The sequence below is a fragment of the Pipistrellus kuhlii genome, unplaced genomic scaffold (assembly GCF_014108245.1).
Source record: "Pipistrellus kuhlii isolate mPipKuh1 unplaced genomic scaffold, mPipKuh1.p scaffold_m20_p_11, whole genome shotgun sequence".
In the NCBI taxonomy this organism is placed as follows: Eukaryota; Metazoa; Chordata; class Mammalia; order Chiroptera; family Vespertilionidae; genus Pipistrellus; species Pipistrellus kuhlii.
In genome coordinates this window covers 32,126,448-32,146,377 of record NW_023425416.1, presented here as the reverse complement: position 1 = coordinate 32,146,377, position 19,930 = coordinate 32,126,448, and the positions used below count along the sequence as shown (strand labels likewise).

General features: G+C 36.1%; 1 protein-coding gene across 6 annotated transcripts in view; it reads left to right on the top strand.

The window, feature by feature from the left end:
- The window catches only part of TBC1D5 (TBC1 domain family member 5), a 368,525-nt gene that overhangs the window by 274,511 nt on the left and 74,084 nt on the right, over positions 1–19,930 (top strand). For all 6 annotated transcript variants that reach the window (XM_036431572.2, XM_036431570.2, XM_036431571.2 and 3 more), the window contains one exon: positions 6,226–6,332. In XM_036431572.2, coding sequence (XP_036287465.1) covers positions 6,226–6,332 — 107 coding nt within the window. The remainder of the gene's footprint in view (positions 1–6,225; positions 6,333–19,930) is intronic.

The window sequence follows — 19,930 nt, the reverse complement described above, 5'->3', positions numbered from 1 at the left end:
TTAGTTATTAAAGGAGAAAGTATCACTGAGGAGATCAAGAAATTGTGAGGGAACTGGGATTCTTATTTGGTCCTCCACAGCTTTTATTCAATCAATCATTTACTCAAAGAATTAACCATTCATTCAGCCAGTGTTTATTCAGTGCCTACTACCTGTCAGCCATCATAGCGTATAGCTGACAATTATGGAAGAGACTTGATAGAGGTATAGATGTGTGGCACAGACTTCAGAAGAAAAGCGTTTTTATGGAAAGATGGGAAGCAATGGTTTAGAAATAGAATCAGGGAGCGAGTTGGTGTCCCCACCCCACCACTGGAGGTTGCCAGGGCAGCAATGGCTCCAGGAAGGAAGATTAGGCTCAGAGGGAAAGGCATTGTTCTTTAGAGCAAAAGATTGAGGGTGGGGAGTAGCTGGAAGCAGACACTGAACAGGACTGAATAGAAGGCACGGGGAGGGCAGTGCTAATTAAATGAGCTTAAATTTTAACCCAGGACCAAGAACAAGAGGAAGGCGGACAACTTGCCAGCCTCAACATTTCACATGGAACATTGTTGTCAAGTTTTTATTCCATCTTGCTCCATTCTGACTCATGAAGCCCTGCCTGGGGCATCAAGGGTGGTGATGATCTTGGGCGCTGCAGATGTTCTTTTGCAGATGTTGGTGATTTGTTTGTAGCTCAAACAATGATACACTTGGTGAAACTATAATAAAAGAGCCTTCCCTCAAAGTTGGCATTCCTTACTTTGGATCTGTACCTCCTAGGACAGTGGTCGGCAAACTCATTAGTCAACAGAGCCAAATGTCAACAGTACAAAGATTGAAATTTCTTTTGAGAGCCAAAAACCGACTTCTGTGCATGGGCCACGAAGTTTCAATCGCACTGCACGTGCATGTTCACACGTGGTATTTTGTGGAAGAGCCACACTCAAGGGACCAAAGAGCCGCATGTGGTTCGCAAGCTGCGGTTTTCCAACCACTGTCCCAGGAGTACAATAGAGGGCTTCAAAGTGCCATGATCATCCTGACACTGTGCAATACATTGTGTAGGTGTGCATTTCCCTGGGCCAAGAATATATAACTCATCATCTTCTCAAAGGAATATGTAACCTAAAAAAAAAATGGTTAAGATTTACTATATCTCCCCCCAAATCTTTATTTTATAAGGAGAGATAATTAGACCTATTATGAGAGTTTAATTATATCCCCCAAGGTATATGTTGAAGTTCTAACCCCTAGTGCCTCAGGATATAACCTTATTTGGAAATAGGTGGTTGCAGATGTAATTAATTAAAATGAATCTTGTTGGAGTAGGATGGACTTCTACTACACTATGACTGGTGTCCATATAAGAAGAAAAGAATGCGGACACATATGCACAGAGAAAGGAAGATGTGAAGACACATAGGAAAATAATGCCATATGAAAACACAGGCGGAGATTGGAGTGATGCATCTGCAAGCCAAGAAATGACAAGGATTCTAGCTGTCACCGAAAGCTAGGAAAATGGCATAGAACACATCCTCCTTTGGAGCCCTTGGAAGGAACAGCTCTGCCAGTAAAGACAAGAAAGGATTCTTCCCTGCAGGTTTCAGAGGGAGGATGGCCCTAACAGCTTGCTTTTGTACATCTGGCCTCCAGAACTGTTATGACAACAAATTTCTGTTGTTTAAAACCTTCCAGTTTGGGGTTCTTTGTTACAGCTGCTCTAACAAACTACAATAGTACAGTGCAGTAAAGTAATTTGAAACAATCACACTCAGTGTTTGGTGTTAGAGCCCAGTACCCTGTTTAGTTCTTACTATGCCTTTTATCACTGATCTCCACAACTTATATTTAATTTTTAACAAAAGTATTCTTATAATTTTTTTTATATCCCTTTAACAAAGCTTTTATTCTGTTTGAAAGTAGTTCATTCAGGGACATGTAATATTCAACCACTTAACAGAATTCTTACAAACACCGTGTTCTGTGTGAGGGCTCAGAAACTGAACCCAACCTCCAAGGTTAGAGGTTAGGAAACAAGCTCAAGGCCACAGGGCTAGTGACAGAGGGACTGGTTCTCACATGCCTTTTCCATGCCTATAGCCCTACCTTGATTTTATGAAGTAAAAATAAAATTTTGCATTGGAAAACATAACAATGTGAACATTATATCTACTACACATATTTTAAAATTTGACCTTGGAAATGATGGTCAAATGGCTGTTCTATGAAAAACTCTTGCTTTACTTAGGTACATAGTATCCATTTCTAAATAGAATTATCCCCAAACATTTTAAACCATAAACATTTTTAATTTCTTGTAATAAGAAGTGCTTTTCACATTTCTTGCCAGATTATATGGATTAAGGTTATATATATATAAAAAAATAAAGATTAGGAAATACAGAAAGGTTATTATGAGCCATCAGTCTTATAAAGATTTATTAATAGCCATACTCTCATCATACTTTTTTTATTGATTTATTTCATACTGAAATTACACATGTGAGTCCCTGCTTCCCCTGGCCCTAAGTATTGCTCCTATACAGGACTAAGGCAAGGTAGCTTTTCCCCAAAACCATTCCCAATTAATCTAGCCTTCATTGATCTCTCACTTTTGCAGTTCTATAAGATTTTAATCAATTCCACTCAAGGTAGCATTTCATTAACTCATCTTACCTTGATCCTTATTGTGCATATTAGTCCCATCTTCTCAACTAGATTGCAAGTCCCTAAGACCAGACACCTGTTATAATTCTTCCCGTCCCTCAGAGCCTCTGAAGTTCTTCATGTATTTGGGGCGCTCTCAGACAGACGAGTATTCTAGACACCTGGAGGTGGGGGTCATGAATTCGGGTGTAGTGATTACTGAGGGAACAGATGCCCAAACACTCTTAGAATATCAACTCAACTAAACAGTAATTGTTTAATACAATTCAACATAGCTTTGTTAAAGCATTGTCTGCTTTTTAAATTAAGTGTACATTTTTTCACATCTTTTTATTGGTTTAAATTTTTGTTTTTGATTAGTGTCAAAGAAAAACATTTTTTTCTAATTTACAATGTAACTTACTATTTATTTGTCTTGTCAATTATATTAGTAGCCTAAGCACTGTATTCAGATTCATTTCATTGTAGATTTTTCTAACCAGAGTGTATCTCTCAAATAAATGTTTGTTGTCTTGTTTAATTTACCACCTCCCTGAACACTTTGGAAATGGATAAGTTTCCTTCTTGGCACTTCTACCCACTCTTGCCTTGTTGTTGTTTTTTTTGTTTTTGTTTTTTCAGCCAGAATAAGCATGTTACAAAACTTCAGATTTTCTCATTTTTCTGTAGGGGAGTCTTCAGTCATTTGTTGGCCTAGCCTGGTGTGGCAATTGTGTCCTCTTAGTGGTTTAAACATTGTTCCTTTTTATTTCATTTTAAATCTCCATTTACTCTTCAGCCACTACCTCATTTGTCCTAAGGACTTAATGCTTAAGGGAGTGCTTGTGCAAGGGCTTGTATGGGGTTATGCAAGGGCTTGTTCCTCCTCTACGGGTGTCTACCACATGACTAGCAACATGCCAGGGGAGGAAAGGTCAGGGAAGGGTCTGAACCACATGACCAGAGATATGCTAGAAGAGGAAAGGTCACCATGGGGGTCAGCTCCTACCTTACAATTATCCATTGCTCAGCATGCAAGGCTTTTCACCCTGGTGACTTTCTGTACCTGGCTCATCATTCCTACCCTGCTCATGTCTGTCTAACTGCCAATTATATCACATTTACCTTTATCTTCAGTGGAGATCACAATAAATTGTTAAAGCTTTAATTTAAGGTTTTTGTTGTTAGCTCTTAATTTTTGTTTTATATAAATATAATTTGATTATATTTAATCCATGATTATTTGTATTGTGTGCTATTTTATACCTACATATGAGAATTTGTGCCTGTTTCTAAATATTTACTAATCCTGGCCTTATACACCAAAAGGTGGTGCAATTTTGGGCACATGACATAACCTTTCCAAGTATCACTTTTCTCACCTGTAAAACAAAGATAATACTTGTACCCTTATAACAAGATTATCATAGAAACTAAATGAGATAATGCAGATAAAGTTCTTGGCAATGGGCCTGGTCTTAGAAAGCCTTCAATAATTCATTATCATCTTGTGATGATAGTAGTAATAATTCTTGTTGTTGCACATCTGCCCTCCTGTAGTTTACATTTCTGCAGGGCAAGGATGTGCTTGGTTCATCTCTGCATCCCTTCCTAACATAGGGCCTGCAATGGATTAGTTATTCAACAGATAATCATTGAATTGAATGAAGTAGGCATATAGTTTTATTTAAATGAGAAAGTTGTTTTCCAAATGGCTAAACTTAAGCTCAGAGAGGTTACTTTTAACAGGTTTTAAGTGGCTGCTATAAATCAGTCACATAGATTATATCATTTAATTTTGAGGAAACTGTTATGAAAGATTCAAATGGTGTCCTGGGATTCAAACCCACATCTTTGAATCCCAAGGCCATAACCATTTCCAAAAGATACATATACTGGGTCAGTTACTAATATATGATCATTATAACATTTTGGAGAATAACTTTATGAATTATAAAATGAATTGATTATCTAAGTTTTATTTATTTGATAGCTCTCCAAGAAGACTGTATGTGAAAAAATTATACTGTTCTTAATATCTAAGCTTTTTGAATTCTAGAGGAAAAAGGACAATAGGTAACTGAATTCAAATATGACAAAATAAACAAATAAGAAAAGGAGAGTCTGTACAAATATAGAAAGGGTAGAATAAGTGAGTGCTTTACAAATGAAAGCAGATGTATGAAATTACAAGCTGTCAGATCAGAGGCGGAAATGAAGATGATAAAGTGGTTCCTTACATAGATTATAATTATTCATCTTGCCCAGTCCTGTCTCCTTTCCCCACAATGTTCATGGGCAGAGGGAGGGATGGGAAGCTATAGGAAGAAGAGCTGTTACCAATAGAAGGGGGGTGGGGGGGGGGGGTCCTAAGAATCACTGGTATTTCTGATCACAAACATTTATTTTGTGAGCTGTGTTGTTTCTGTTGAATCACAGTTTTCCTGTGGAATCAACTAACTACTCTGATTAATAAAAGGGGTTTGGTTGCAGCCACAGAAAGTTGTAACTAAAGTTTCTTCACAGAGGAAGTTAATGTGGCTCACAAAACAAGCATCCATACTGGGCCCAGCTGTGACAGTGTGGCGGGTTGGTGGCCAAGAAATGAGGTAGTTTACATCATAGACCTGCTTGAAAGATGTGTTTAATAATTGTGCCTATAATTAGGTTGATTTGAAAAAATATTAAATGTCAATCTAAGGCACACAGTTAGGCTTATCTATGAAGATTTTGACATTTTTCCTCCAAGAAATACTGATTAGATATTTTCCCTAAATTTTTTATTACCTTTAGGAAAACAAGTAATTGAAAGCAAATACATTTTTAAAATTTTTTAATTTTTTAATATCTATACTAATAAAAGAGTAGTATACTAATTAGATTGGGAGATCTTCCAGGAGACTGGCTTGAGAGGGCAGTTGGGGACCATGAGGCCGGCAGGGGAGGGCAGTTGGGGGTGATCAGGCCGGCAGGTAGAATGGTTAGAGGTGATCAGGCAGTCAAGCAGTCCCGGATTGTGAGAGGGATGTCCAACTGCAGGTTTAGGCCAGATCCCTATGGGTCCCAGATTGGAAAGTGTGTAGGCTGGGCTGAGGGACACCCTCCCTCCCCCCATGCACGAATTTCATGCACTGGGCCACTAGTGTGTATATATAAAAAGGAATATATGTAACATGTAAGTTATGAAGCATAAAATCAGGATTATTATTTTATGAAAATGTTAAACTGGTTCTTTCCCATTCATGATATTTTTGTAACTCCTAAGCAACAAAACTGGAGACATTTAAACATAGCCATGTAAATGGCAGTAAATATGCATGCTTCAAGAGATTATTTATATTGCAAACACACACACATATTTATGTCTGAGGTTTTTCCTTCCAGCACCCCCCGAGGCTACATGCTAGTTATTAGAATGCAGTTAACAGTACAGCTTGTTGCCTCAGAGGCCATTGGATAAAGGTCCCTTCTTCCTGTTTTTGTTTATCAAAGCGGTTATTGGTTTACTTTGACTCTGTGTTGTTATATTTTTACTCAATAATGCAAACATCTGAAGAAATATTGCTTTTGAAATATTTTTTTTTTCTTATTTAGTGATCTCTAGTAACTACCAGACCTGTCTCGGCCTTCTGATGCATTACCCAGTGATTGGGGATGTACACTCACTGATCCTTAAGGCTCTGTTCCTTCGAGATCCAAAGGTAAGCTTCCCAAGTAGTATAGACACAGTTTCCAGAAAAATTGGATGACACCAAGAATTCCTCATGTGGAATTTGTCTAATGGCAGATGAATTAACTAATGAAAGAATTTGCCTGGAGTTATAGGCCAAAACTCATACACTTAATGGCCTAGTAACTGTGCAGCAAATTAAATGGAGCACACATCTCGTCACTTAAAAGATTGTCTTGCCTTCCTGCGCTCCTCACAATGCAAGAAAGTAGTGAGCATTGCTTCTCTTTATCACCACCCTTAATATCTTTGAACCCCTCAGAGGGCTAGCCTATCCAAGTAAAGCCTCAGGGGCCATCAGAGTTATGAAAAAGGACCAGTTCTACAGCAATTTATGACATCATGAAATACTAAATTATTTCATATTATGAATATATATTTCTTATTTATGGGGTGAAGACTAGCCTAATAAGATAAAGACTTCAACAGACTATACTGTTGATTTCTCTAGTTGAACTTTAAAGCAAGTTACCAAAATTGTCTTTACACTTCGGAGATAAAGTGTGCTCTTTTACAACTAATGTTATATTTCTTGAAAATAAGAACATTTAATGATCTAAAAAAAAATCTGTGAATTTTTGATGCGTTTGAGCCAAACAAAAATATTGGACGAAATGTAAGAGAGAAAGTTTCAAACAGGAATAGGAGAATGCCAGACGTTGGGTGGTATTCCCAGCCTTTGGTTCTTTGGCAGAATTACCAACAGGCTTGTTGGCAGTTGTCAAGCTGTCTTTGAGTCAGTCTGTCTGTGGATCCATTGCCAAAGCTCTGTCTGATCAACTTGGGCCTCCATGTTCAACATGCTCAACATACATTTTGATTCAAAGGAATTTCTGCCCTTTCTTTGGTTGTAGACTTCAACATTGGAGTATATTCTCTATTTATTCATTGATTGATTTAAAATAATTTATTTCCTTGTTTCTATATCAATTTTCTGCAGAAATACATAATTTTATCATTTCCCTTATACAAAACTTTATTAAGTATCAGAAATAGAATCCATTGTTTCTCTGATACATAAGATAGCAATATTTTTGGTAAGGTTTAAGAGTCTGACTATGAAAATCAAAAGTCCCATATTTTATATTTTTACATATATGTGTTATGTGTAAATTGTGTAAGTATATATTTTTTATAAAAAATAACCAAGATTACAAAATATCTATAAAAATTAATGAGGTTTCTGGTCAATAAGTTTTGCTCTACAAACTTAAGGTAAATTCTATCTGTTCAGCATTAGGAATTCTTTGAGTTATACAGAGTGGAAAAAAGTTCAAAAATAACTATTTGAATTATCTACTTGTGTAATTTGCTTGGTTTACTTGAAGGTAGAAATGAATATGTTACCTAAATCTATTGATATTGATCATTTTTCCAGCTAATTATGGTTGTCCTTACTATGAATCATTCACTCTTCTAATTGCAGAATTGTATATAATAAATATATCAATTTTATTAGTATAATCTAATAGAGTACTTATATCTCAATAATGTAGTATACTTAATATACAAGTATAACAAAGCCATTCTAAAAGGATTAACAAATATATTTTTTTTAAGGTTTAAGAGAAAAAAATAATAGCATAAATATCTAAAAAAAAAAAAAAAAAAAGGTAACCCCTACTTTTACATTCTTACCAAGTAAAAACATGATTAAGATAATGGTCCAAAATGTAGGATCTTAAACAGATATTCATGAGACATAATAAATTAGGCAGGAAGTGGTCTTCTCTTTTTTTTTTTTTTTAATATATTTTATTGATTTTGTACAGAGAGGAAGGGAGGGAGATAGAGTTAGAAACATCGATGAGAGTCACCGATCAGCTGCCTCTTGCACACCCCCTACTGGGGATATGCCCACAACCAAGGTACATGCCCTTGACCGGAATCGAACCCGGGACTTTTCAGTCCCCAAGCCGATGCTCTATCTATTGAGCCAAACCGGTTTCGGCTGGTCTTCTCTTTTGTGGTTGAAATCAATTGTGTCTAAAAAGCTAGAGCATCCTTTGTCCATAAGAACTGACTTCTAACATTCTAACAGGATTTAGTCCAGTGCTACAAAGATACAATAAAAAAGAAGTTGATATATATTACAAAAATTCACAAGTGACTTCAGAGTTTAGAGTATTGTTAATGTCTTTTATAAAGTCATAAAGGAAGCCATTTCTACTGAGAGTGGGAAATAGAGGGAAAGGTATCATACCCCACCCATATCCTATAAAAATCTGAACATCAGAGTGTTTTGAATGTTTTCTATTATTAGCAACAACAAAATGATTCAAGTGAATCATTTCTGATACAAGTTGATCAGAGTAAGTATATAAACACACAAATCTCTATGAAGTCAATTAATAGAAAGATGAGATTTGAGTCATGAGAGTACACTTTTCATATCCCAGCTTCATGTCACTGTCGTGTTGAGTGCTGCTGACCGACTCAATCATATGAAAATAAACTAGGAACTCTGAGCTTAGGGGTTCATTCTCACCCTCGGAAAAGCACTTGGTCATGCTGCTGTCCCTGAATCCCAGTGGAGTTGCTGAGTTGAGAAAAGACTCTGCAAGTAGAGCTTGAGACACTGGGCTTTAGTTGTTTTATATCAGCTGTGATTCCGGCTTTACAATGAAAAGATTGCTTATTTGAAGAGACATTTGGAAATAATGGGCCTGTAAACTGTAATAATAGGGCCATGTTCTTTCACACTTTTCAAGCATGCTGATGAGGTAGGCAGAGCAGATTCTCTTCCCTCATTGTTTCTCAGTGCAGAGAAGTTAAGGTTAGATGGCTTTCCCAAGGCCAAAACAATTTGTAAGCTTCCAAGCTAGCTATAGTGGCTCCATGACCTTGCATCTACTCATCTTCTCCTGAGATTCCTGTATCCATCTACCTTCTCTAGAAAGCCATTCTCAGGCTCAAATAGGACATGCGTCCTCACACCACCTTGTATTGTAGGGCTATTTGCTTATTGACTCTTTTTCAATTATTTCTCCTTATGCTGCTGCTCTTTTTATTTTATTTTTATTTAGTTTTGTTTTCTGCACTGCTTGGTGTTAAGAAAATAAGGATAGAATTGAATTCTGACTAAAATGCTAAGCCTCATCCAATACTGACTCTAATCTAGATGTATCCCATTCACCTGACATTTTTCTGGAATCCATATCAACATTCCACAGAAGTTGTAGCCAATTATATATTTGTCAGCTTCCATTTTTATCAAGATGGCGAGCTAACCCTACAACTTGAACTTAAAGAATATCTGGTTCCTTAATTTACTGTGTTAATTATTTGAAAACTTGTTACCACTTTCAAATATTATGGAACAAGGAAGACATAATAAAGAATGTAGTTAACCTACTTTATGTAAACTGTCAAAGTTTGAAACTGTAGAAAACCTAGAGAGTCTAATCCAGCCCCTCTTTCTGCATATGAACACAGAGGATCAAGGTGCATTTAAAAACCTATTCAAACTGAAACCGGTTTGGCTCAGTGGATAGAGCATCAGCCTGTGGACTGAAGGGTCCCAGGTTCAATTCCGGTCAAGGACATGTACTTTGGTTGCAGGCCACATTCCCAGTAGGGAATGTGCAGAAGGCAGCTGATCAATGTTTTCTCTCAGCGATGTTTCTAACTCTCTCTCTCTTTTCCTTCCTCTCTGTAAAAAATCAATAAAATATATATATTTTTAAAAACTTATTCAAGATCACACAGCTCAATGGCAGAGCCAACAATTGAACCCAGGTCTTCTGCCCAGCTTTCCAAATAAGAGCCATCGCTTCCTTAATTTTAAAAATAGTGGAATCCTAGTTACTTCTATTGCTCACCTAATTCTTCGTTTGTATTAGACATTTATTTGTATCTGTAATAAATGAAACTGCCAGGTATGTAAGTGACCCAAGAACCATATGAAAAATTTTAAAATATATGCTGTATATAGAGACTGGATGTCAGATATCTGTTTGTAGCATCCTATACTCTGTTCACCATAAATATGATTTCTGTACTGAGATCTATGCCACATCCTAATTCTTATTTCTTTGTCTTTATCATATTAGAACCACTGAGCAGATTTTCAAAAGCAATCCACTGAATAAGTAGAGGGATAGAAGGAGGACAGTCTGAAAAATATGAAGTGATTAAAAAACATTGTTCTAACTTAGTTGTTCAAATTCAAAAAAATTTAAAAACCCAATTAGAAACAAAAGTCATAGAAAATGTGAACATATTGTGTTCCTTAAATAACCAGATGTTCTTTCCTTCCTGAAGGCAGTAAGGGCTAGGAATAAAGGTTTAAAACTATTGTTTTAAGTTAACTGTGAATTTTGCAAATCTGTTTTTACCCTTTAGCAAATAAAATTCTAATACAGAAACATAAGCAGAGTAATTTTCATTGTTTGGTACTCCCCTATTTGTGTTATGTGCAGAAGTGTTAACCTTATCACAAAGACTTATTACAAATGAAATACAGTACATGGATTAACATTTTAGATTTTGCAGTAAGAATTTGACAGATACCATTTGTTTTGAAGACTAGAATGTTCCCCCAAGAAATTTCTGGTAAGGTTTCAAGCAATTCTTTTATCTGTGACTGTTATTGTTTATGGAAGAAAATGGCTAGAAATAAGACAATTTAATTTCTCAGTCATTCTTGTACACAGAACTACACTATGAAAATAGTTTATATAATGTTCTTATGCTTAGCCAATTCTGATTTGGCTTTTGTTTGGAGTTATATTAAATATTGCCTTTTTAAAGGGTAAAAAGTCTGAATAGTCAGATTTCAGATTATATGTAGATTTCATATTATATGTAATTTTTACTCTTTTAATTCTAAAAAAACAATCCCGATTGTTAATGCAACTTTTTAAAAGTCACATGGCTTTGGTAAAATGTCATATATCAGAATTGAAAAGTGGTGAATGGACTCAAACCTACTACCAGGCAGGTGATAGAAGTAGAAAAAAGCTCTGTGCCAATAATGCCATTGTACTTCTCTCTTCTCTGAGCAATAAGGAACTAAGAACCACACAGACAGACTCTTTAAGGAAAATGCACAGTGCTCATTTGTTTACTTCTGTGATGTTCCCATTGGAGGTTCTATTCACATTTTTTAATATGTTTCTAATCTGACTTTCTGTTACAGAAAGAAAGTGTTACTTTTGTCTTCCTATTTTTTCCCCTAAAAAGCTGGAACATTTATCTGAAAACTACTATTCTTTAAGAATCCTTTGTTTTGTGCTTTCCTTTTTTGTCACCGAAAAAGGTTGTTTTTTTGCTTGTATCTGAGGCACATGAGTATATGTCATTCTCTTTTATCTCAATTTAACTATAGAAGAGACCAGAATCTATGGTAATTCTGTTCTGGTTAACAACAAGTAAAATGAAATCTGCAAACCAATCCCCTGCTTTTTATCTGATTTTTTTTTTTAGGTAAAAGCAATCTAGATTCTTATGGAGAAATATTTATTTTAAACAGATTACTTAAGTTTATAGAGCTATTGATTCTATGTGGGTGTGTTTAGAAAACCACGTGAGACCCAAAATATGAAAGTATTAAAGTATTACACTCCAGTCCAGTGAAATGTATGTCATCTGTCCTTGAGGTCAAAAAGGAAGTGGCTGCCCTGTTTCACGTTGACTGGCTCTTTTACCCCAGAGAAATCGTTTAACCTTTGCTGCCTTGACTCAGGCTTATTAATTGTTTTTTTAAAAGGGATAGGTGGCTAGTAAGGCCTTAATTAGCCTGTAACCTCTAAAAGTAATTCGTAGCTCACCATTCTGTGAGAACCTAGTTGATCACTTATTGTCCTTATTACGTATGAGGTAGTAGCATGTTTGAAAAGAAGAGGCACTATTTTAAGTAATTTCTGGTCATCTTACTTTGATTAAAAGTTATAGCTCACAGATTATGACCAAAAGATTGTAAACTTAAAACTGATGAAAGAGGGGGAAAAGCTTAATTATTTTTACTGCGTCATGTCCACATTAAATATATTAGTTCAGTAAATCCAGAATTGCTAATTAACAACTTTAAATATATTGATTTCGTAGGAATAAAAATCTCAATACATTTAAGCAGTAAACTTAATCATAACCAATTAGACATAATCAATTAACTTTTATTTAAATACTTTAGACAAGAAGTTTTATATATGTTCCAAAAAATACAAAAGCAAAACCAAACCACCAAATATTTTATTGTAGAGAATCTTTAAGTACACTTTACCCCATCCAAGTACTGTTATGATTAGCATGTAGGGAAATGTAAGCTCGGTTTTTCATACTGCAAGGTAGTGGCTGGACCATTCAGATGAACCTGGAGCTTCTGCATGGGTGAGGCTGGCCCAGGGGCTCTGCGAGGGGGCTTTTGCTCCAGTATTTGATGAGTAATGTCCTCAAATGCCACTAGGGACATTTTTCAGGTGTCTTCATTGATTTGAAATAGTTGTTTATTTATTTGGTTGTTTTTCTTGTTTTGAAGAGGAACTTTATAGTTTCATTTCTCCACATTGTTTCTCTCTCCAAAATGCTATTTTTATTCATTCAGCCAAAATTTACTGAGCTCCTGCTATGTCTCCACAGCATCTAAAATTTCTCAAAAGTCTTGGTTGAAACCTGTTGAGCAGGATTTGTGACAAGTAAAAGGAATATCCCCTTGGCTAATTCCCTCATCTCCTTTAAGTCTTCTCTTAGATCTGATCTTAGTGAGCACCCCTATAACCCTGCAGACTGTCCTGCCCCCACTTCCCACTGCCCAGCACTCCTTTTCCTTTATCTTGCTCTACTTTTTTTTCCCCATAGCAACTGCCACCTTCTATCACAGTAGACTAGAGGCCCGGTGCATGAAAATTCACACACTGGAGGGGGGATTCCTCAGCTGCCTACCCCCTCTCACAGTCCAGGAGCTCTCAGGGGAGAGGAAGAAGGGAGAGAAGGAGGGAGAAAGGGAAAGAGGATAACTAGTTACTCTAACTAAACCCTCATTTTCTCTGCCAGAGGAGAAATTAACCTGATCATTACAATTTAGTTCAACCAGTGCTTATTGCAGGTCCTAGTGATAAAATGGACTAGGGATTTGGTTCCTCTTCCCAGTGCTTGCAGTGCAGTGCAGGAGGCCTAAACGGTGGTGAGCCAAAGAAGCCCCTGAAGGAGCTCGTTACAAATGCAAACTCCCAGACAGTCTAGTTCTGCGATAGGATCTGTGATTTTACTGGTTCTTCAACTGGTGGGCTATGGACAGCACTTTAAAAACCAGACACTAGGTTGAGGAAAAAAGTGCTGCACAAACTGAAAGGTAAATACCTGAAAACAGAAGCCTGGCTTCAAACTGTGATTTCTGAAATAGAATGTGTGGAATGTGTGCATGCACAGTGACTTCACAAAGATAATGCAATGGAACATTGGAAGAAAATAATGAAACTTCCCAAAAAGAAAAGAAAGAAAAACTGAGCTTTACCTTTTAATGTGCATGTTAACACTGGTGCCTTCAGAGAGCCGGTCTAAGGTCTCCTAAAGGAAGAGGAGCCTTCCCCATAGCAAAGCATTGAGAGTAGCCCTTTGCGTCCACCAATGGTGCCTCATTGACATTTCCCTGTGCCCAGTTAAGTAGATTTATGGCTTATATTGTTATATTATCTTAAATGATTGCATGTTTACCATCCCAAAGAGATGCCAGGAGCTGTGAACATCTATTGTAGGTTCACTAGATATCTGCTGCTAATGTACTGAAAATAATTGCCAAATAAATTTTATTTTAAAATATATATATATATATATTTCAAATTTGCTTACCTCTGTTTTGATGACAAGTAGTTTCCGATAATATATTACCATACAAATATTGCTGAAAAAAATAAGCACTTAATTTGTCCAGGCTAATGGTAACATTTTAATAATAAGAGAAAATAAGAGATTTTTGAAAGAAATTCATGCTATGGAAAGAACATTTTTAAATTGAATAGTTGGAAATGTTTCATCCATTTGTGATGTTCTTGCCAAAGACAATTTAAGTGTTTCACTTATTTAAAACTCTCAAAATACACTAAAATTTATGGAAACAGAATTTTCTAACTTGGTTACTCATCTTCCAAATGAAGAAATCAAATCAGGTTTGAGCCCATTTTTTAAAATATAGAAATGTAACATCTTCCAATTAAATTTTAAGAAGAACCATATGATGGTTAATTTTATGTGTCAACTAACTGGGCTAAAGAATGCCCAGATAGCTGGTAAAACATTATTTCTGAGTGTGTTCGTGAGGTTGTTTCCTCAAGGGGTTAGCATTTGAATCAGTAAACTAAGTAAAGGAAGATGGGTACTCACTAATGTGGCATCTTCAACATTTATTAGGAAGCACACAAAAAAAACATTATAAATAAATTATTTTAAAAATTAATTTGAATATAGTTTGTTTCATCTCTATCTCATTTAAATATTTTTATTGTGCATATATTTTCCAATGAACATAATATTTGTTGCTTTTTATGTAACTGTATAAACAGATAAAGTCTGAAGGTTCTAGATATCATTAATCATTAAATAGTACAGTCTAGAAAAAGAAATCACACTTTAATAGCTAATGAGAATTCTAAGAACAACAAAATGAGTAAGTTCATTCTCTTCTCTCTATGCTGCTCTGCTTCTCTTTATAACCCTCTCCCCAAAACGCAAACATAATTAAAAACTGCTCCTCACTCAAATTGCTATTTCATGTCACTTCCTCTGGGAAATTCTCCCTGATGAAATAAAATGACCCTATTATGCACTTTCATAGCATCTCCTTTCCTAAGCAGTCTTACATGGATGTGATTATTTGCTTATCTCATCCTCGAAGGTAGGGTAAGACTGTTGTGTTAACATTGTACCATTGGTACCTAAGCACAGTGCCTGACACATAGGAAATATTTGGATGGAAGGATTCATGGAAAGGGAGGAGAGGGAGAGGAAGGGCGGTAGGGAAGCAGAAGGAAGTTTCTTTCCATATCATCTTCACCCCAGTTCTGTGCTCTCCCTCGGCTTGGATTGCTCTTTCTGCCCCTCTCATCTTCACAACCATCCTTCCCATCCAACTTAAATAGCACTGATTGGTTTTAAAATGACATCCAGCTTCTCTCAGTTTCTTAGCAAAACTCCTATGAAGAGCCAGACAAACAGAAACAGTATGACAGCACAAAAACAGAACAAAATAAGTTCAGACAACATACTGCCTACAAGGAGTTCAACTCAATTAAGAAACGTTAATTACATTGCCTGTGTTTACTTTATAAAGCAGGGTGCCATCCACATCCACTTAACCAGCTGCTCCTTTGTGAGATAACCCATCAAGCAGGGGTGGTCAGATAGTCACAGTCAACCCTCCTGCTCTCTGCTCACTGATTTCCCTGCTGGAACAGGCTGCCTATGTCACCGCTCACTGCTCTTCTTTCCATTTCCGTTACCCGAATTGTGACCACAATCAGACGTGACTGGATGCAGGAGTTAGGATTCTGTTTATTGAGAAAAACTCTGAGAGCAGTATGAGATCACACATATTGCCAGTTAGCCTTTTTGGAGCTTCTTTCTGAAATGGGCATAATGGTAGCCTATTTGACTTAGGCCCATCTCCAGACGAGGAAGGGACTGTATGGGCATTTAAAAAATGCCTTCTCTCTGAGCCTTCCATTTGTCATGTGTATCTGCAGATCAGATTATTTTCACTCTACTTCCCTACAGCTACTCTTTAAGAGCCAGATTCTGGCGAGCTCTTCAGTTTATCTAGTTCGGAGACAATCACTGAGCACATATCCTGTGCCAGGCATTTTGCTAGAAACAGAGAGGATACACTTGATCTGGACAGGGCTTCGCCCTTAGTGAGCTTCCATTCTGTGTGCAAGACAGACGTGTATACAACTGACTACAATGTAAGGCCAGTTGGAAAAGGCAAACTTCTGTTGAAATGAGCATGCTGTCAGAGTAGAGTTTGTAGAGTAACTAGAAATTCACAAAAGGCTTCACGTCAAAGGTTGCATTTGAACTACAAATGAGAAGCATTTTGGTCAGCAGAGAATAGTGAGTAAGCACCTGTAACATGAGTGAACAGCTTACCCAAAGTCTGGAGTTATGTCTGTAGATAGCAGTGGAATCACTTAGTTATATTATAACTCCACGTTCAACACTTAAGGAACTGTCAAACAGTTCTGCAAAGTGCACCATTTTACATTCCCACCAGCAATGTATGAGGACTCAGATTTCTCCACGTTTTTGCCAAAACTTGTTATATATATCTGTCATTTTTATTGTAGCAATTCTAATGGATGTGCAGTGGTATCTCATTGTGGTTTGGATTTGGATTTCCCGGATGACTAATTATGTTGAACATCTTTTCATGTGCTTATGGGCTATTTATACATGTTCTTTGGAGAAATGCCTCCTCGGATCCTGTGCTCATGTTTAATTTAGTTATTTGTCATTTTATTATTGCATTATAAAAGTTTTTTTTTTACATTTCTGAATGCAAGACTCTAATCTGAAGCATGATTTGTAAATATTTTCAATCCTATGTAGATCATCTTTTCACTTTCTTAACCGTGTACTTTGAAGCACAAAATGTTTTTAATTCCTATGAAATGTAACTAATCAGTCTCCTCCTTAATCACTTTTGCTGTCATATCTAAAAAATCGTTGTAATCCAAGATTACAAAGATTCATTCCAGTTTTCTTCTAGTAGTTTTTGATAGTTTTAGCTCTTGCATTTAGGGCTGTGATCCACTTTGAGTTTATTTTGTGTGCGGTGTGAGGTAAGGGTCCAAGTCATTCTTTTGCATGTGGATTATCCAATTGTGTTTGTTGAAGAGACTGTCCCTTCCCCCATTGAATTTTCTTGCCCATTTGTCAAAAATTAATTAACCATAAATATGAGGATTTATTTCTGGACTCTCAGTTCTTTTCCATTGATCTAATGTCTGTCTTTAATGCTAGTACCACTCTGTCATGATTACTGTAGCTTTGTACTAAATTTTGAAATCAGAATTATGAATGCATGGCCCAGTTGCAGGTTCCATCCCTGATCAGAGCATGTACAGGAGGTAATCAATCAAATTTCTCTCTAACATTAATATTTCTCTCTCTCTCTCTCTCTCTCTCTCTCTCTCTCTCCCTTTCTCTCTCTCTCTCTCCCTCCCTCCCTCCCTCCCTCCCTCCCTCCCTCCCTCCCCCCTTCTCTCTCTCTCTCTCTCTCTTTCTCTGATGAAAATCAATTTTTAAGAGTTATTGATCAAAAAAAAAAAATTTTATAGCACTACCCAAGCTTTAGAGAAATAAAACACCTAATATCAGTGTTGTTTTTAACAATGATATATGAAATCTAGAATTAAAAAATCAAGAAAGGCAGCATCCATCTTCGTGGACTCTTCTCAGTGTGCTCAATCAAGAAAATGTAACTCTGATCTGTGTGTTACTTATGATTATTTTCTCATTTCTCTCTTCACTTTGATCTTTCAAAGTTCAGTACTGATACTTCATTGTTATGCTAGAAAGGACCACACACACAAAATAACACACAGCAGAAGTGTATGACCTTAGTAAGAGTGGATTTATATAATGAATGAATTTTTAATTCCAAAACGTTTTACTGGAATTACTCTGAAAACTGCATTGGAAGTGTGACTGTGCATGGTTTCCTTTTACCAGGCTTCAGCGTGCAGCAGCTTACTCTTTGTTGTCTTGGCAATTACAAAAGCAGGTAATGAAAGGAAAGAAGGCAGGACTAAATTCTTCAAACCAGGGTTCTGGGTCCCATAGGACTTATTCTTGCTGATTTAGATATCCTAACACTATTTTTTCAATTGCTTCTATTTTGGTGACATTTTGTTTAAACTTATTTTTAACATTTCCAGTGATAAAAATTTACAATATAACTTGTATATCAAATTGGAGTATTTATGCACAGTTTTTGCAATCACCTCTTTCCTTTTCCCTTTACATTATTGAGAGTGGGGAACCAGTCCTAGGAAAAGACAAATGGGTTTCCTAGGTTTCCATAAAGTAAGGCTTCCCCTTCCCATCTGCTTACATTCCAGGAAGGGAAAGGGTGAAGAGTTCAGTAGTGCTGAAAAGAGCTAGCCAACTACCTAAAAGGAGTATTCTAGGACCAGTATTAGTAACAAAGAAAATGCACTGGCCTAAATTACTTCCCATATATTGAGGGGCATGTTCATCTGGCATCCTCATGCATGCTAAGTTCAATAATATAAATACATTAGGAAAGGAAAAGAATTTTATTTCTCTGTTGGTGTCTATTTATTGTGTGAAGCTACAGTCGAGCATAACGCACAGGTGGTTTAAAATGCTTCTCTGCCATCTGAGATCTTGGCTTGCCAGGGTAGAGAGGGAGATGTCACTTCAGGGAATTGGGCTTATTCGCTATGTAAAATGAGGCTGGCGTGGCTTCAGAGGTTTGTCTGGGTCTTTACCCAATTAACAATTTTTTTGCTTTTTAAAAAACTTCTTGAAGGCCTTTAAAATGTGGGTTTTTTTTTTAATCTGTAGATGCAAAAATCTAAATACTTGAATTTTCCTGCCAATTGTTATATACTTCCTGTCAAAATGGGAATTATTATTATATTAACTGAAGGTCATTTTAAACCTGGTATTGAAATAACTATTCTAATTTACAACTTTGCTACGGAGATTTTTTTTTTTTAACGAAGATCTATGTTCACTTGATGAATGATTTGTATCCACATTTTGGATTTTGGAATATTATAAAAAAATCAAGCTAGGTTTTAGTTTTCCACATCTGATGTTTTCTGAGCTTTTTAAATACTAAATTTTGGCATTGAATTATGGTATGGGTTATTTAAAAAAAAAGTGGTTTAGATAAGGAAGGTATGGATCAATATACTGTTATACATAAATATGTATAATAAGTATTTTCTCAATAACAGGCATAATATAAAAAGAAAATAAACTCAGATCAGTGAGGAAGGAAATAAAATACAAGACTAGGTTTGACAGCAATATCCAGATAATACCAGTTATTTTATGTATATTTTAAAATGGGGGCATTTAGGATGATAATGTCTGCCTTTTGATCCACTGTGTCCCTGTATCTAATTTTAATGAAGAGGGCAGTGTGTGGCAATAAGAAACACGATGGTGAGACCTTTGTGGGCCCTCTAGCAATCAGTGAATATCAGATCACAAATTTCCCCAGCTTTAATTACAGGCAAAAGAAAAGACAAAATTAGCATTTTAATATAGAAATATCCTAGGCTTTAGGAGAATTATGATAAATCTAATGTTGCCTAGTGAACCAAAGAGGGGATATTACAACAAACTGTCTCCTTAGGAATATTTGTTTAAATAAAGGCAACAATACTTCATCCTTATCTTTTCTGGATAATTATCGCTATTTCCGGCTGTTCTTTGTTCCAGGTTTAAAATACCTTTAGTTTTTGGTGTTTTGTGTTTGTTTTAGTGTTTTGTTTTGTGTGTGTGTTTTTTTTTTTTAAGTAATTGGCAGTGTTTGCTTTCTATAAAACTATAAGTTGGGAAAATTTTCGTTAGCTTGGCACTAACAAGGTAATTATTTTC